The sequence below is a fragment of the Lepidochelys olivacea genome (assembly GCF_965140295.1).
Source record: "Lepidochelys olivacea isolate rLepOli2 genome assembly, chromosome: 18".
In the NCBI taxonomy this organism is placed as follows: Eukaryota; Metazoa; Chordata; order Testudines; family Cheloniidae; genus Lepidochelys; species Lepidochelys olivacea.
Window position 1 is genome coordinate 11,985,430 of NC_140428.1, and position 19,643 is coordinate 12,005,072.

The window sequence follows — 19,643 nt, forward strand, 5'->3', positions numbered from 1 at the left end:
CAGCCATGGAAGGGTTACAGAAACGGGTAAGGCCCAACCTTCCCAACATCCACAGCCGCTTCACTGCTCCCATTCCCTTGGCTGTTGATTGTCAGCATCAGAGCCCAGGCCAATGGAAAGGAAATAGTCTGACATTGTTGTATCCAAATAAAGTATGTAGCTCACCAACAAATGGCTGGACCTGATTCTCCTCTTGCTTACAGCACTATAACTCCATTGACTCTAATGGGATTATTCCTCATTAACTTTGGTGGACGTGAGAGCAGGATCTGCCCCCTGTGTTCCCTGTCTCTGCCCATCTGGGCTTCGTCCTCCTGTGTTTTGTAAATTATTAGCCTGGCGATTCCCCACCAAATGTACTGGGGCTGAGTGAGTGAGCTACGTGTCACAGACATGAAGATGCTGTCCATCACAAGGGTTAATCGCCTCCCTGCACAAATGCCAAGAGGAGATGAAGATGCTATAAATAGTTCACAAAGCCCAGCTGGTTTCAGCCCCAATTCACACACATGGCAGAGAAGCATTAGACAGAATTAATATTCTATCTCACAGGCACTTTCAACCCTGAGAGAGTGAAAAGCAAATTCCACTCTGGCCCTGTAGCTTTAATGTCCTTGCTGGGGAGGGGCCGGGGGGTGAACGACACTTTCTGGAAGCTCTGATTGGGTTAAATGGACAGAGAAACACAGAGACAAAGGAACAGTCAGCTAGAGAGCAAAGATCACTCCAGGCACTGCCAGAGAGGCCATGCAACTCCTCCCTGGGATGGGAGGTTGCAGCTTATAGAGCATGGCGAGACAGGGTGGCTGGCAGATCTCTGCTCTGCTGTTGCCACACTTAAAATCAGCTAGCCTGGATCGGATACATCCAGCATATTTTGTGCTTCCTGGCAATGGCCCGTGTGTGACTGAGACATCATCTGAGGATGGTACAGACGGGAGCTGTGAATCATGTTGGGCCTTAATAACTTGTGATAAGGTCTGTCACCAGCTAAGTGACACACAGAAGTGTGAGTATTAATTCACTGGAAGGGACACAGGGAAATATTACACTGCGTGGTGTAAGAGAAGGGTTTAATAGGGGGCGACTTATCTGAACCTCTCCCCAAACTTTGGGGGCTCAGAGAAAATGGGACATGGATCAAATCACCCTGCAGATCTCCTCTCCCACTTGGGACAGGAATTGTATGGAATCTCTGTTGCTGAATAAGAAGAGACAGGTAGAAGAGTGTATTTCCCCACAGACTGGGTTGGGAGTTATTTGTGGGTAATTCATTTCCTGTAAATCCCATGGAGAATGAATAGCTCTGTGCAGTCAGTCAGATTTAAGCACTCAGCACCCCAGTGAATGGCGAGAGATGTCCCATTTGTGTTACTATGTAAGTGCCATTTGTCTCTGGGTTTGGAGAGCAGGACATAGTCGCTGGTGCTGCAGTGGGACTGGTGTGTGAAGAGATGGGACTGGAGGTGCAGGGCACTTGCTGCCAGGGGAGGTGAACGAAGGTGGCATCAGGTGAGAAAGGTTTGGGCGCCCTTCCCTTTTGGATCAATGTCTAGTGGGCTGGGAAAGTCCGAAGTGCATGAAGTGAGCAGATTGGGGATTACCTCCTCCCCCAGAGATTAAACCAAGAAAATCCCATTTCACTCTGACGTCAGGGCCCTGGGAGTCACCGGCAGCAATGGGGTGGGGGAAGAAGCTAGGAGGAGACAGTCTGGGCAGGAGGCATCAGTGAAAAGGCAGTTTTACCATGTGGGAGCTAAAAATGAAAAGTGAGGGCCCTGGTCTGCACTCTCAGCTCCTACAGCAGGAACATGGCATCTCCTTGCAGCTCTAAGGAGCAGCTCTCCAGAGTGGACTAACAGATGGGTAAGAGTGAGCTTTGTCACTCAGGACTGGGGCCGGGGGCAGTGTGACCCTAGCAATAGACCTGGCTGATAATAGCTTAGGGTCTGATCATTTCCTTCCACCTATGTGAGCCTTTGCTCTTGTCAGCTAGGGCACAGTATGTTTCAGTGTAGCTTGGGGCTTCATTGTCTCTCTCTGAGCTGAGCAATGTAGCCCTGGCTTCTCTTTTCTCCTTCTCCTGTATCTATTTATCCTCTTTCCATCACCGTCTTCTCTTGCTCTTTCAGACCAGGCCATCTGGACTGGATGGCCTTTGTCCTTCCTCTGTATGTCATTCTCCCTCCTCACCCCTTCCTGCCCCCCTCTTACCCTCTCCCCCCTCCCCCGCCCCCCGCTGCCTCCATCAGACAGATGACCTGACATCACCCTTCCTGGTGCATGCTGGTTTCCCCTGCCCCCCTTCCTGTGGGAAACTAGGTCTGTGACAGATCCAGGATGGGGTCCTTTTCTGGTACATGCTGCTTTCCTTAGTGTTGATGGGTGTTCCCTGGCAGGTGAGAGCTGTCCTTGCTCAGGCAGCTGGAGCGTGGAGAATGCAAGTGTTCTGGCTGTCAGCTCTTTGGTCCATCCAGCATGCAGCAGGATGGGTGATGTCAGGACACATGGCTGATAGAGGCAGCAAGAAGGGACAAGGGCTGTTACCTTCCCACTTAGGGATGGAAGAGCCCAGAGTACTATGCAACTTCAAAACCTGCTGTGGAAATGTTTGAAATAGACCAAAAGGTTTCACAAAATATTTGTAACAAACATCTGTTCATATTCAGAAAGTGCCCGTAAGCTTAGGAGGGGGGAAAGGGGCTAAGTGCTGATGGGATCTGGGTTCCCCTTCAGGATCCTCAGTCACATGGGCCAGAGCGTGAGAAAGATACCTACAAGTCTGACCGTGGCTTTCTTAGTTCCCTTGTTACATGAGAAAGAGCCCATGCACCAATGGGTTTGGGAGAAATCCTGAATCGGCCATCCTAGATTCCAGTCCTGGAGAGGAGACCAGGCTACAGTATAGTCCCCGGGGACTGGCTCAGTCTAACCTGATTAAAGATAAGTGAGATGCAGACAATTTAATGCAACTTTTTGTGTGTGTGCATCTTGCATGCAAATGACATCGCACACGACATGACTCAGACTGAAGGTGTGGTGGGGATGCTGGGAATGAGCCATGATTATTCTGTACCTAATAGGCCATGATTTAATAGCATGAGCTCGCATACTGAAACCCAAACCAGTTTTTAAGCAACTTCCAGCACCAGCTGCATCAATGGTGGCATAGATTATTCACAGAATTTTGTGGCATTTCAGGGGACACGTTATAAGCTGTCTATTAATGCTACAGTGATTGCACCAGGAACTCATGTCCTTGTCTGTAGATCATGTACATACCTAATTTATAAGCATGGGAGGCAGTTCCTCTCTCTCTGTGTCCTATAAACAGTACCACTGAAACCCTCATGTCTCTTCTTTGCAGCAAGCCTCCAGAGGGCGGAGTCTCCTTAGGCTCTTGATGATGGAAGTGAAGTGGATCCACGTGGCACTAATCTTCTTTTCCCTGCTCTCTGTGACCATGATGGGCTGCTTCCTGTGGCAGTACAGCCTCCCCAAGGAGGAGCCTGGTGAGTATCCAGCAATCAGCCTGCACACAGTGGGTCTCAGAACCCAGAGCCCAATGCCATTGAAATCAAGAGGTGGTTGTTTGAATAAACTCTGCAGGGTTGAGCACTACAGATAGTTGGTTGGACACTTCAGGGGAAGCAGTAGATACGGCTCTCCCTCCTGCCCTGTGCACTCAGAGCCTCTCTTTCATTACACACAACCTAATTATTTGCCCAGTGGGTTCAGTGAGATGGAAGGGTCTAACAGGTGTGAATGAGATTCCAAATGAAAAACAAAGAAAACCTGCCAGTGATGATAAGAAAGGGTTGCCTCAGGAAGTCAGGGTCTACACTCAGAAGCAAAGTCAGGGGTGGTGAGTAAGGTGGGGCATGATAAGCCCTCCTAAGCCTAGCTGGATTCCCTTATACCTGCTAAAACCACGCTGGAGTAATTTACATCCTAAGGAGGGAGTCAGAAGGTGCATGTTAAAGCTGTGGGTGGCTACTTTAATGTACACCTGCGTACCCCCTCTTGCTAGCAGCGTTACCTGCTACTCTTCTCTCCTGGCCCCTTGCCATATGGGTCATGCCAGCTTAGACCCCATAGATTCATTTCGACTTCCTCACACTCAGTTATTGCAAACTCAGTGGGACAGATTCAGAGGCAGCATGTGCAGGGATGTAATCCATACACTGGTAAGTGGATGTAAGGCTAAGAGAGCCCAGAGAGTTACAGAGACACTTTGAAGGGGTCAGAAGAAGACATTACACCAACATAGACTCCTTCTAAACTCACTTGGACTCACCTCTGAGTCTGGATCTCACTTTCTTCTTATGGGGCTGCACTGGTCAGAATCTGCCTGGGGTTTCACGGTCATTGGTCCACAATGGTCTCAGCCCGAAAGTTCTGCAGTGATATTTCTCCTCTGCTACACAGCACCACAACATGGCACATACCCACCCCAAAGGGGTAAAAGAAGGGGAAATCACAGGCATTTTCTTTATAATGTGTAGAGCTGGGGAGCTGTGCTTCAGAAGCTCACTGGAATCTGATGGGCAAATATTGGCCCCAGGTAGGAGAGTTCCCATTTTCCTTAGGAAATAAGAGTTCTTCATTTGCACCAAAAATTTAAAATGAGGAAGAAAATTGTTGGGCCCCTGATTTCTCTCTGGCATGGCAGATGGTCAGCTGTTTCTGTGGGTGGCCCCATGTGTCCAATGTGTTCTGGTTTGGAGCTGGTTTGTTTCCTTAGGTGTCCAGGTCACTTTCAGGCAGTATTCACAATATTTACTGGAAAAGCTTATTTCCATTTGCTGCTTCTTTCCCTCCCTGTGGAGTCACAGTGCCCAATTGATGCTCATGGGGAGACTTTGGGACACAACTTGGTCCTACTGAACTCAACAGCAAAACTCCTACTAACTTCAGGAGGACCAGGATTGAGCCCTGTGTCAACTATGCTCTCTCTGCCAGCCCGCTGTCACTAGTACACTCAGTCAAGGATTTCCCTCGTGTACTCAGTACCTCGCTGGGGTAGATTTGAAAGTGCACCAAAAACATGTCGTGCTGAAATTCTGTGTGAGTTGTAGGTCTGTCAGCCCCTCCTTTGCTTTACACAAGGCCTCTTCAGGCTCTGTAAGGTCGGTGGCCTCATCCGCACTTCTTCATTCTGTGTAATCTTCTATGTAAAACATGTCAGCAAACCCATCTGCTCAACCAGCCTCCTCTCTGGAACTGTTTCCAGGCCCATCTGCAATGGAGGTGAGATCAGAAGCTATTCAGATGTGTCCCCGCTATCCAGAACCTGTACCACTGGACCACCCAATCCCAATCCTGAAGGATGCGCTGGAGAAGGTCTGTGGGAATGGCATGGATGGGGGTGTATATGTCTTAACCTCAGTGACCTGTAGGTGTAGGGAAGAGAGTCTAGGAATGTAGGAAGGAAGAGATCTGGGTTCTTCAGTCTCCTTCAGTCTCCAGGGTCATATTAGGACAGGTGACTGTCTCAAGTGTATCCAGGACCAGCTGAACTCTAAGCCCTCCAATAGTCTTGGTTATCCTCTGGATAACACAGTAACAACAACATCCAGTTTGAGGAGCACAACTCCAGACTTCCCTTCCTGTGGCCTGACTCCTTCACAGGAAAATTTGAGTGTCTCTCTGTGACTTCAGTGGGAAGCACTTGTATGTGTGGAAAGGTGAGCAGGGCTCTGGGAAAGAAGAGACAAACTACCAGAAGCTTCTGGAGATTAGTGTGCCCCTCTGATGTAATTCTTATTCCTAATTACATGGATATATAAACAGAGGAGTTAAACAGTTAAACAGAGGAGTTACACTTCATGTTCTTAAAATCACCATCTAGCAGGTGTGTTTTCAGTGGGGTCCTGCATGGATCGATTCTTGGCCCTACACTATTTAACATTTTTATCAGTTAGCTGGAAGAAAACATAATCATCATTGATAAAGTGTGCAGATGATACAAAAATTGAGGGGAGTGGTAAATAATAAAGAGGACAGATTACTGATTCAGAGTGATCCAGATCTCTTGGTAAACTGGTTGCAAACAAACTATGTGCAAGTTAATATGGGTGAATATAAATGTATGCATCTAGGGACAAAGAATGCAGGCCATACTTATAGGATGGGGGACTCTATCCTGGGAAGAACTGAGAGTTTATATTCACTAAGAGATGGGGTTTAGGAAAACATTCCCCCAATGGGATAGATTGTTATAGATTGTCTATAATTGCCCGTTGATGATGGCAGACCAGGTGCCAGCTCATTCCAAGGCCCTAGGCCACACTGAACAGTTACAAATTCATAGCTGGGAAACCAGTCTGGCTTATCTGTGTGTTAGTGTTATCAGACTAGATATTAGATGTTAAGTTGATAAGAATGTGCTTAGTGTTTAGACTTTATAAAATGCCTGCAGGATGCTGTGTGTATTGATCTCACTTACAACCTCCATAGCCCATGGTATAAAGGTATATTGAGTGTTTGCATTGTAAACCTCTGTATTTGTGTAACTCACCAAACAATAAAGAAGCATTAATTAAGGTAAAGTGCTGACCCTGCATACAAGATGGCCTATTGAAGGCAAATGAGGTGATGTGTAGCATCAAAGGACAGAGACCCTGTTGATGGCATTCCTAACTCCCTCCAGGAAGGAGAGATCTACAATTTATCCCATCATTTGGGACCCTTGAATGGAGGGGTTTAAAGTCCCTGACAAGGAAAATCTCTTTCATCCTGTCTGGATTCTGAGAGGCAAAGATTACTAAACATAAGCAAAAGAGATCTCCATGCTGCTGGCATGGGTTAGTCCTGAAAGATATTTTGACTTGACAGATTACTACAATGCTGTCACCTTTTGAATCACAGTCTGAACTCATTTGTGTCTATATGCTTGCTTGCTTGAATCCCTAAATAACTCTCTTATTTCTTTTTCCCAGTTAATACACATTTAGTTAGTTTATTACAGGATTGGCTAAAAGTGTTCTCTTTGATGTAAGATTTAAGATGCAAATTGACCTGGGGTAAGAGACTGGTCTCTTGGGACTGGAAGCAACCTGAATATTTTGTGATTTTTTGTAAGTGACCATTTATAGAATCATAGAATATCAGGGTTGGAAGGGACCTCAGGAGGTCATCTAGTCCAACCCCCTGCTCAAAGCAGGACCAGTGGCCTACTAAATCATCCCAGCCAGGGCTTTGTCAAGCCTGACCTTAAAAAACTTCTAAGGAAGGAGAGGTTTCAGAGTAACAGCCGTGTTAGTCTGTATTCGCAAAAAGAAAAGGAGTACTTGTGGCACCTTAGAGACTAACCAATTTATTTGAGCATGAGCTTTCGTGAGCTACAGCTCACTTCATCAGATGCATACCGTGGAAACTGCAGCAGACTTTATATACACACAGAGATCATGAAACAATACCTCCTCTGTGACGATGTGACTCAGCAGGGAGGGGGGAGTGTTGACCTGGGAATGTGCCCTGGGGATGGGAGACCTGAGAGCCTGTCACCTGAGCCAGGAGGGGGAGGGGGAGGTAACACCTCTGCCCAGGAATGTGGACGGAGACTGCAGCAGGGAACCTGCTGGGTGGGTTTAGTTTTCAGTTTGGGGCTGGGTGGAGGAACACAGGGAACCCCAGGGCTGGGGTCTAAGCTCCCTGCTCCCCCAGAAGGACGTGATTGAGGGGTCCTGGTTGTACCCACAAGCTCTGTTGGGGGCTGTTTTCCTGTTGTCCAATAAACCTTCTGTTTTACTGGCTGGCTGAGAGTCTCAGTGGATCCCAGGAAGAGGGGTGCAGGGCCTGGACTCCCCCACACTCCGTGACATCCTCCCACCCCACTGTCCTGCTGGTAATAGCTTATCTAAAGTGATCATCAAGTTGGGCCATTTCCAGCACAAATCCAGGTTTTCTCACCCTCCACCCCCCCACACAAACTCACTCTCCTGCTGGTAATAGCCGATCCAAAGTGACAACTCTCTACACAATGTGCATGATAATCAAGGTGGGCCATTTCCTGCACAAATCCAGGTTCTCTCACCCCCTCACCCCCCTCCAAAAACTTTGGGAGCTCACATTTGTTACTGGGTTGGTGAAATCTAATTCTAGAACATACCAGCAGTTTGGGATGTCCGCCCTGGTTTTTGACAGTCTGCTCTGAGGTTGGCAGTCTTGGTCATGAGCCACTCCAGACAGCGTGCCAGCCCATTACTGGAATTCTTGCACCTTCTTCTGTAGAATCTAGTATTGGCCAACATCAGAGAAAGGATATTGAACTGGATGGCATATTGGTCTGACTGCGCATGGCAATTCTTATATTCCCTTGAGCTCTTTATTGGGTTGGACATGGCTACATGGATACCTCTCAGCATTCCTTGCAGAAACTAAATGTAGGGTTGTATTTGGCCAATGGTCTTCCACATTCTGCTCCCTTGGGGTGCTGATGTGCCAATCAAGGCCATATGGGGTTATCATGGGGTAAAAGTCAGGTCTCCAGGGAAGCTGATCTCTCCATTGAAGTTGCACAGATGCCAAGTGTCAGGCATTTCATAGGGTTTTTCACCAGCTCTAGTAATGAGTATGGGGGAGGGGTTTGAGTGAGTGCAGGGGAAAGGGTTTGGGGTGAGCATGGGAGGGGGGTGTGGGCTAAACACTGTCCTGTGTGATGAGTTTGGGAGTGAGCACTGTCCTGTGTGATGGAGGCTTTTATCCATAACGATTCCAAGTCCTTTACAAAGCCATTGTATGCAAGAGTCCATCACTGAGAATCACTTCCCTGAGGAGTGCGGTAGCTTCTAACACTGCTCAAGCATGTGCACAGTGGAGCAGAGAAAATCTGGTCAATCCAATTGATTCTGCAAGTAAAAAAGAGATTCCAGATTGGAATTTGAACAAGACACTGGGACTGATCTGCTTGATGTTGTAAAAGTGCCATGGAATCTTTTAATATCCACAAATGGTCAGGACCTTGGCTTTATGCATCTTCCACCCTAAGATATTAGTGTGAGGACTCACATTTCATAGAATCATAGAACCATAGGGTTAGAAGGGACTGCAAGGCCCATCTAGTCTAACCCCCTGCCAAGTTACAGATTTATTATATCTCAACCATCCAAGACAGATAGCTATCCAGCCTCCTTTTGAAAGCCTCCAGTAAAAGAGCTTCCACGACTTCCTGACTCCCAAGGCAGTCTGTTCCATTGTCGTACTGTTCTGACAGTTAGGAAGTTTTTCTCACAGGTATTGAGTTTTATTTTTCCCAGTGGGTGCTCCACCTCTGTTCTGCCCTGAGGCTCCGCCCCCTCCCCCAAGGGTCTCTGCCCTCCTGTAAGTGCCTCCCACCAGTGTCTGAACAGCTGATTGGCAGCCCCCACCGAACAGTTGCGGCTGATGCGTGCTGAGCACCCCTTATTTTTTTCTGTGCGGGCTTAAGCCCCAGATCACCCATGGAGTCAGCACCTCTGGTTTTTCCTGAGGTTTTAATTTAAATCTGCCATGCTATATTTTGAATCCATTGCCTCTTTTTATAACAGCCTTTTAAGCATTTGAAGAGCATTAATCATATCCCCCCATAATCTCCTATTTTCCAAAGTAAACAAACCCAGTTCCTATGGTTTGCATTTCATCCCTTTGATCATATTTGTCACTCGCCTCTGGATCTTTTCCACTTTCTCTACATCCTCTCTATATGTTGGTGACCAAAACTGCACACAGTGCTCCATCTGAGGCCTACCCAGCACTGAGCAGAGCAACGCTATTACCTCCCACGACTTGCATGCTATGCCTCTCTTAATGCAACTTAAAACTGCGTTTGCTATTTTTGCAACAGCATTGCATTGCTGACTCATGTTGAGGTTGTGATCCACCTCAACTCCCAGATCATTCTCAGCACTGCTGCTGCCAAGCCAGTTATCCCCTATTTTGTATTTGTGCATTTGGTTTTTCTTCCCTTACATTTATCTTTGTTGAATTTCATTTTGTTGTCTATAGCCCAGTTCTACAATTTATCAAGATCCATCTGAATTTTAGCTCTGCCCTCCAAAGTGTTGGCAACCCCCTCATTTTTTTGTCATCTTCAAATTTGATCAGTGTGCTCTGTATACCTACATTCAGGTCATTAACAAAGACGTTAAACAACACTGGACCCAGAACACCTGCCTGTGGAACCCCATTTGAGACCTCCCTCCAATCTGAAATCATTCCATTAATAGTTACTCTCTGTTTGCAGTTCCTTAATCAATTATATATCGATTTAATGGTCATTCTTCTGAGCCCGCATTTCTCCAGCTGGCTGATTTGAATGTCATGTGGGACTGTGTCAAAAGCCTTGCTGAAGTCCAGGTATATTATGTCCACTGCATTTCCCCCATCCACCAAATCAGTTACCCTGTCAATGAAGCTGATGTGGCATGATTTGTTCTTGGTAAATCCAGGCTGGCTGCTAGTGCTCACCCCTTCGTCCTCCAGGTATTCACAAATTGAATGTTTGAGACATTGCTCTCGTAGCTTCCCAGGTATCAGCGTCAGGCTGACTGGTCTGTAGTTCCTGGCTCCTCCTTTCCCCCTTTTAAAGATGGACACTATGCTAGCCCTTCGCCGGTCTTCTGGGACCTCTCCTGTCATCCATGAGTTTGTAAATATTATTGCCAGTGGCTCCGAGATTTCTTCAGCTAATTCCTTCGGTACCCTTGGATGAATAGCATCAGACCTAGCTCACTTGAATTCATTCAAATTGGTCAGAAGATCTCTGACATGTTCTTTACTTATCCCAGTCTGCATCCCTTCCCCTTTATTGTCTATGGTATGTGAGAAGACTGCACATCTGGGTTTCGTACATTTCCTATTAAGCGCTTTGAGATGTACTGGTGAAAAGTGCTATATAATAACTAGGTATTATTATGGGAATTTTATCTTTGTTTAAATAACAAGGTTTGCAGATACTCAGATGATGGGAACCAGCTAATAATCAGTAAGCAAGGGTACAGAGTAGAGATGTAGAACTGTAGAAAAACATTAAAGAAATGATGGGACAGTCAAAAGCAAAGATTTTGTGAAAAATTCAATTTTCAGAGACGGATCATTGATTAAAAATGCTTTGTTTTAAATATTTGACTTATCTTTGTACAGAGCCATTTGCTCACCAGTAGATAAATGTAATTATCCCTGTTCACTGTGAATGCACTGTTGTATTGATTCATTCCTTTGTCCTACTCTGTGCTTGCCTTCAAACTCCTCACCACTTTCTAATCTTCTCCTAGGTGGACATGCTTCTGCGCCACAAAATCCATAGCCCAAGCCTCCCTGCCATGTCTGCCATTGTTATCTACAATGACACTGTGCTCTGGACAGGCAACTTTGGGAAGAAGAATGGCTCTGACCCCTTTTCAGCGATGCCCAATGAGTACACCATTTACAGGTGGGGTTTGCAAGTTAATACAGCAGGAATTGGGTATGATTTAGCTATTGGGTTAGTGGAAAATTACTGTCACTATGCCTCGACAGACAGCAAGTGGGAGGGATGTATGCACTGCATATCAATTCAATTACATAAATACATTCTGAAATCTTAAAAAAACCCTACTTCTTCCAAATGTGGGGCAATAAAAATGGAACAGCCATCACAGATCCTCCCTTTAATGTGTGCCAGGTGCAGTTACAATGCAACTGTCTTGTTTGCAATGTTGTTGTAGGCATGTTGGTCCCAGGACATGAGAGAGACAAGGTAGGTGAGGAAATATCTTTTGTTGGACCAACCTCTGTTGGTGGAAGGGACAACCTTTTGAGAGTCACAGAGCTCTTCCTCAGGTCTGGAAACAGTAATCAGAGTGTCTGAGCTAAATACAGGATGGCACAGATCGTGAAGCATAAGGGTTTCCCACATGCTGTAGGAGACCATCTAAAAGAGCATTTCCTGCTGATGAAGCACTGTCCAAACCAGTGCTTCTCATTGTTAAAACTTTTGTCGTTCGGGGTTTTTTTCCACCCCACCCCTGAGCAACAAAAGTTTTAACGATGAAAGTGAAGTGTAGACATAGCCTAAAATGAAGAGATTGTGGGGGAAGGTTGGAGCAAACAGCTAATCAACAGAGGGCAGTGGTAGTCCAGCCTAAATTGGAGAAAGTTCTCCAAAAGGCTCCTCTCTGTAGTAAGTCCATGTGAAGGGGAGGCACCACCTGGTTCCTAGTACCTCCAGATTGTGAGGGGTCTCCCCTGCACAACTCTGGGTTTAGCGGGTTTTGTGGGGAGGGGTGCCCCCAGCTGGGTCCCATTTTACCACACCACCCCCAGTGCTGCAGACTCTATAGTTAAGGCTAGACAACAGCTTCTATTATCTTCCCATCTTAAACACGCTCTCAGCTTACTGAAGCATTTACCATTTGGAATGAAACTTTCAAGGCTTGGTTTCTGCATGCAGGTGGATTTAATTTTATTTTTTAAAGTTTGGGCAACGTCAGCTGTTTCTGAGTTCCATCAGAGTGAAAAGAAATATTTTTTCCACTGCAGAAAAACCTAATCACCATTTTCTGTACAGCACTAGAGCAAGTTATTTAATGCTTGAAACTTGGCCTGTGCATAATCCATACTGAGGTGTAATGCTTTTGCTGACTTGGGGTAAAATGGGGTTCATTTAGCAAAGTAATGAGTCCTGTATTTGGGAAATGTATCCTGAGCATGCTCAGTAGATGAAGCCAGTATGGACATACTCCTTCCCCCAGTGAAGTCAATGAAAGGTTAGTTGTTCTCTTAAATGTGCGAGAATATGTCCTAGATGAAACCCTTCGAAAGAGATGCCCTACACATGCGCATGAAGCAGGGTTTCATATCGTCTTTGCTAAATTTAAATATTTATAACTTTAAATCTATTGACCTGATTTTCCTCAAACTTGATTTTTTGGTTGATCTCATTAAAACTTAAAGGTCAAGCTAAGTCTGATGAAAATCCCTGGTAATTTTAAAGTTATGAACATTTAAAATCAGTTTGTTAAAACTTTTGCCTTTGTTTTTTGAGCCATTCAAAGCTGCAGCAATTCAGAGCACCCTGAGACTCTGCAGCACTCCCGTTTTGGATTGAGCTAAACTGAGCTAGGATGGTCCAGAAATCGCTGACTTAAAACAATGATATCGTCAAAATGACTAAATGTGGCTTGTCTTGTCAGTCAGTTTAGTGAAGTTATTCACATTTCAATTAATCACACGTCTTAAAATGGGATGATCTAAACTGAAGTCAGCTTGAACCTATTCTGTCTTGAACCCTGCCCATCCTTGCCTGGCTGCTCAGTCTTACCATGAACCCATCTACCCTTACCCCTCCCTGTTTTTTGCAGTTTAAAATGCATTTCTACTCAGAATGTGAAAATAACAACCTCTTACTCAGCAGCTCTGCTCCTGTGGGCCCAGTGGTGGAAGCCCCACTGACACTGGTGAGCACACACAATTGCGAGTAACTCTATTGACTTCAATGTGGTTCTGTGCACAATCAGGTGCTCACCAACAAGAATAAACATTGCACATCTAGGTCCTATAAGTATCAGGTAATAATATACCCACTGCAGTGACAAAAATACATTTTTACCTCTCTGTACTCTTTTTTTAGCATCACGACACAGCTCAAGGGCTCGGGTCCCACCAGCTGTGCAAACTCTGTGAAGGCAAAGGGATGGGGAGAACAAGGGTCACTGAGGGCAGAATTTTGTCTGCAGAACCAATATCCCTGAGGATGATGCATGAGAAGGGAAGACTACAACTTAATTCACAGGGATCATTTGCAGCATTAGAAGTTGGAAAATACGTCCTTTTACATGTAAACTGAGCATACTTGATCCTGAGTTGCTGCGATGTAATAAATAGGAGACCTACAATGCCATTTTTAGACAGCCACTTTTTCAAGTAGAACTATCCTTTAAACTGCTCTGTTTAGTACTTTAGAGCAATGTATTCACTTCAAGGCCTTTGATCCCTTCCAATGGCAAACCACACATGTTGGGGAGGGCAGCAACGGAGCTGGAATGTGTGCATGGCGGGGGAGAGGCATACACTTCCTTCAGGATTTTGTAAAATGCACACATACAATACAAGGGCAAAATTGTATATAGTCCATGCACAGGTATGAAAAGGATTACTTAACCAGCACTATTTTGCCTTTAGTGATAACCTGCCCTGTAATTAAGGGGTGTCCTTGATCTGGCAAAGAGACAGCTAACAAAGAGTAGGTTTCAGAGTAGCAGCCGTGTTAGTCTGTATCAGCAAAAAGAAAAGGAGTACTTGTGCCACCTTAGAGACTAACCAATTTATTTGAGTTAGTCTCTAAGGTGCCACAAATACTCCTTTTCTTCTAACAAAGAGTAGAAATGGTTAATTTTTAGCATGGGAAAAGATTAACCATGATGTACAGGAAGGTTCTATTCTGGGACCAGTGGTGTTTCATGTATTTATTAGTGGACTGGAAAAAAGTGAGTAGTGAGGTGCGAAACTGTCCTGATTATTCAGGTTAAACTAGCCTAGAGAAGACTGTGAGGAGCTTCACAGGGAACTAATCAAGAATCAAGCTAGGTAAATAAGCAATATGACAGATAAAATTCAATGCTGATAAATACAAAGTTATGCACATTTAAGGGAAAATTTGAATTACTCATACACCTAGAGGCTTTAAATTAACTATCCCAACTCAAGAAGAAGACCTGGGCATAATTATGAAAAGCGGTGTTAAGATGTGTAAGATTAAAGGAAAACAGGTTGTTTTGCCATATTAGAAAATCCTTACAATTGTTTAGTTGAAAAGCCCTAGCACCTTCATGCTTTGAAGCAGGGACTTAACCTTAGGGAGATCTCCCTGCTGTTGCCATTAACATTCCCCCAAACTTGGCCCCAGGTATTAGTCTCCTAAAAATTGCAGTTTGCCCAAGCTCCACAGAGACTTAGCGTTTGGCAGCTAAACTAGCCGAAGATTCTGCCTGCACTGAGCATGCTCCAGCCATTCACAGCTCCTACATGTGCCATCCCCACAGAGCAGCTGAACATAGGGGCTGCAAGGGCTGAGCTGGACTTTCCTGCAATTTGGCCTCATCGCTGCCAGGGGCTGCTGTGGTTTGGTGCCTCTCCTGTGCTCTCCATGCTCCTCCGGTGGAACCCAAGCAGCAAGGAGAAAGAGGAAGCCTGGCTGTAGTTTAGGGTGGTGAGAAATGGGAGAAGGAGCCAGGGAGAACAGAAGAAAAGGGGATGAGAGTAGGAGCCAAGGCGGGGGGTTGGATAGGAGCAGAGGAGGGGGAGATAGGAGTCTGGGCAGGTATATAGGCATGGATGGGGGGAGATACAAGCAGAGGGGAAGTGGCAGCAGCCAGGGGGAGGTAGATAGGAGCAAAGGAGGAGGGGGAGCATTGGAGAGGCAGTCAGGCAGGAGCAAGGGAGGAGCAGGGCACGTGGGGGGCAGATAGGAACAGGTGGGGAAGGGGTGCAGGAGGCCGAATGGGGGCATAGATTGGAGAAGAGCGGTAAGGGAGAAGAAGCTGAGGGGTGGAAGCAGGTAGGAGTAGAGGGGAGGAGGGACAGAAGCCAGGATTGGGGGATAGATAGGAGGACACAGGGGATGGAGACAGGCTGAGGGCACAGGGACAGAAGAGTCTATAATTGCTGGAGCCCACTTGTCTCCAGAACCTAGGCACTCAGCTACTATGGTGATGAGTCTGGTGTAGGATCCTGTACAGAATAGATCAAACCTTGGAACTGAACCTAGGTGTTGAGTTTCTACTTTCCTCTGCTGTCAACAAATAGCTGTGAAACTCTCCAGGAAGGTGTGTGTCCAGACTCCCTCTAGTGGCACATGTACATTGAGGAAAACAGCCTATTACTGTTAGCTCAAGTGACAGATATATGTGTGGTGGATCTAAAGGTTCCAACCCTTCTGATGATCCAAGCTGGTGTTAATACGATTTCACAGGATAGAAATTCTGTTTTTTCAGTTTGTTTTCTAAAATCCTAGGAAATTGCATTAAGGTTGCTCTAAAGTCAAGCACTCAAAAGTTAGGAAATACTAGAGTTAAGTTTCCATGCACAACTGTAATTTTACCCCCTTGTGCATATACATTACGATAAAGACTTTAATTACATGATCACATGCTATTTCTTCCACAAGACCCCTGCCTATACATTGATATAAAGTTAAGGCTGCCAAATTAAGCATTCAAAAATCAGATCTGAATGTCGAATACACAAACGTATTCTCTCCACATGTAGATACACATTATGTTACAGTTTTAATGAAATGAATACAATCTACCTTAAATATTCCTGAGTATCTCAACGGCTATAGAAAATACTGTAAAAATCTATTGTATTATTTGCAAACAATTCTATTATATTATTTCTATTGGATTATTTGATTCCATACGTGAAAGTTGTAGCATAATGCATATGGGCAACCGGGCCAGAGTTATATATGTTCAAGCTTAACTTTAATCTTTCCTGACTTTTGGTCCCTTATTGTTACATTAATGTAGATTATAAATTTAATAAAGCAACAGATAATCAGCTCCTTGAGCAATCTGATGTGCTGAGCATCCCTTAAATGCTGTCCCCTGTTTGGACTTGTTTAGAATAGCTGAGTTGTTCAGAGAATGTTTGGCATGACGTGGTAGCCTGAAAGGTCTTAGCCTCTAACTTCCCTCTAAGCTTCACCAGCAGGCTATCAAGGGCTGCCCAGACGGAGAGAGGCGCCTCCCCCTCGGCCTTGGGCTGCTGCCATGAGAGAGGGCTGCGGGGAGTCCTCTCTCCCCACCGCAGCCCTGGGGAAGCCTGCACCCCAAATCCCTCATCCCCAGCCCCATCACAGAGCCTTCACCCCCAGCCATAGTCCTCACCCCCCGGCACCCAACCCTCTGCCACAGCCCTAAGCCCCACGCCGCATCCTGAACCCCTCAATCCGGACCGCACCCCAGAGCCTTCACCCCCAGCCAGAATCCTCACCCCTGGTACCCCAACCCTCTGCCCCATCCCTGAGCCCCCTCCCACACTCTGAACCCCTTGGCCACACCCCTGCCACACATCACCTCCATATTGGTGCACATAACAAAATTCGTTCCACACACAGATGTAAAAAATGAGAGGGAACTGGCCCAAGGACTAGTTAATGCTGGACTAGTAGCTGGTGGTGAAGCCATGTAACCATTTGTCCCATGACAGGATTGCCAGCATCTCCAAGATCTTCCCCACCATCATGCTCTACAAACTGTGGGAGGAAGGGAAGGTGACATCTCTGGATGATCCTTTGGAACGCTATGCCCAGAGCTTCATTATTAAAAATCCTCTGGGGCGACTCAAGGAATCTGAACAAAGATACACAGCGGATGGGCTGATCTTCCTGGAGAAGGGGTCACTGCCACTCAAGCCATCACCTGTTACACTGCGCAGGATGGCTAGTCAGCTCTCAGGTGAGAGAACCCCACTCCCAGTTCTTCAATCCTCACCAAATTCTCCAGCTTGACTCTGTGCATCAACATACCATTTAAAACAACAAAACTCCCTGTCCCCAGTGAGAACAGGACACAGCAATGCAAAAACCTCTTGTCTGTGTTTGTCAGGCAGTGCAAACAGCCCCCTCCTGGTGTGAACCAGGATTCTCCAGCTGCTCCAACAGGCGAGCCAAAAGAGAGCCTCTCTCCAGCCCAGCTACTAGCAGGTGCACTGAGTTGGTCTGTTGTCTGGGATATGCCTCCCACTGACTGAGCTATGATGAGTAGGTCTTCCCCTGACTAAGCCAGTAGGAGCTGCTGGATTCCTGGCTGTTTCCTGTTTCCTAATTTCTTTGCAATTCAGGCTTCTGCATTGAAATCAGGGATGAAATGTGAGGCAGCTTCTTGTCACCACAGTTCCTCCCCAGCCCAGAGTGCTGTCACGGTCTGTGAGGTGGAGTTGGGAGGCAGAGAATTGTTAAGCATTGTTTGTTTTGATGGGATATAGCTTCTATAATCGAAATGCTGGTAGTGCGGCCTCCTGATCTGGGATAGCCTGGTGTTTGCTGTCAGGGGACGGCTCTTTATCTGCTGTTTCTCTTATAAATGAGTAACTTTGATATTAAAGTAGCTGTAGATGGCAAGGCCTGATATAATCTGGAAATCCCTCAAAAGGTACGGCTATTAATGCCTGCTGTTAGCTGGTATCAAGTGCTCTGCTTTGACACTCCTTTAGAAGCATGCAGATTCCATTATTAACCCAGAATTAGTGGGCATTGCTATTCTGAGATATTTTGGAAGCAGGTAATCTTGGCATCAGCAGGCAGGGATTGTGCCTTTGCCTCCATTGTTCTTCCTGTAAAATGGGGATAATGATACTAACACATCATTGTAAGGTGTTTTAAAATTGAGGGATGAAAAGCACCTTACTGAGTAAACACAACACACGTTATGCATGTTTTTATTGTCAGCAAGGTGTGGTTGGCTGCACACACCGTCCCCATCTAGTAGTTAGGGAAGGATGATTTTAAAAGTGAATCCAATATCAAATGCAATGTTATAGTTGCACAGTTAAACCCACAAAGTCAGGAAATGTAAAAGTTAAGATTTTAATAGCAACATTAATGCTGCAGTGTTGCACATGATATATATCTTAGCGGTGGCTTTTTACAGCATAAACAGTAATATACAATGCAGCCTCACTACTCTGCATTTCTCTGATCTGCGTGCTGTAAAATCCACTCACACCTCTGAGCAGAGATAGTGCTGGAGTGAAGTGCTAGGTTGCTAAGATTTTGTTATATTGAAATGTACTTATGTATTAATTATACTATGAAATGTTGTTATAAATAATGATGACTACACTTGTCAGATCAATTAACAAAGTGTGTGCATAAAGCGATGACCTTGCTTTTTTTTGGTTATGCTTGTTCACTCCCTAATTTGCAGATTTCAGTACCTTGCTATGAACCCCCCAGTCAGTGGTGGTAATTAGGGAGGCTCTACTGTATCAGTGCCTGACTCTACAAGGGATTGAGCATTACCTGCTTGGTGCCAGGGTTGCCAACTTTCCAGTTGAAGAAAACCGAACACCCTTGCCCTGCCCCCAGCCCCACCCCTTTTCAGAGGCCATGGCCCCCGCTCACTCCATTGAGCATTGGCCGGCTAAACCCAGGGTTGTGCGTTCAAACCTTGAGGGGGCCATTTAGGGATCTGGGGCAAAAATTGAGGATTGGTCCTGCTTTGAGCAGGGGGTTGGACTAGATGACCTCCTGAGGTCCCTTCCAACCCTGAGATTCTGTGATTCTATGCAAGTCAGCTATTGTAGCAGCAGCTCCCTGACCTGCATGAGAGATCGTAGGCCTCAACCCAGGCCTACAGAGCCCTGTTCAGGCCTCAGACCACAGCCACCCCGAGCAGCTCACTTGAGTTAGGGGAGAAGGGGGCCAGTGATGCTCTAGCTTGCAAAAGACCCCACAAAGCTCCTGATTGGGTGAGACATCCAGCCCCACCTATTGGCTGGGAAGCTCTACTTAAACCAGAAAAAGGCACAGAAAGTTGTGTAATCAACAAGAGGGATCCTTGCTGGCTGTGAGTATGGTCTCTGCCTCCTTGCCTGAGCCCTGCCTTTCTGCTTGTTCCTGGTCTCTTTATCCCAGGCCCCTGTCTGTTCCTGGTTCCTGCTTTCCTGCCTCACTCCAC

The 19,643-nt window shown here is 46.0% G+C and overlaps 1 protein-coding gene across 2 annotated transcripts in view; it reads left to right on the top strand.

The window, feature by feature from the left end:
• Positions 1-725: 725 nt before the first annotated feature.
• The window catches only part of LACTBL1 (lactamase beta like 1), a 28,607-nt gene continuing 9,689 nt past the window's right edge, over positions 726-19,643 (top strand). Inside the window, exons 1-5 of one of the 2 annotated variants that reach the window (XM_084651587.1) lie at positions 726-978; positions 3,368-3,512; positions 5,234-5,343; positions 11,256-11,413; positions 17,173-17,420. In XM_084651587.1, coding sequence (XP_084507713.1) covers positions 790-978; positions 3,368-3,512; positions 5,234-5,343; positions 11,256-11,413; positions 17,173-17,420 — 850 coding nt within the window. In that variant the 5' untranslated portion in view covers positions 726-789. Of the gene's footprint in view, positions 1,010-3,367; positions 3,513-5,233; positions 5,344-11,255; positions 11,414-17,172; positions 17,421-19,643 lie in introns of both variants that reach the window. The other variant, XM_084651588.1, reaches the window with a different exon arrangement.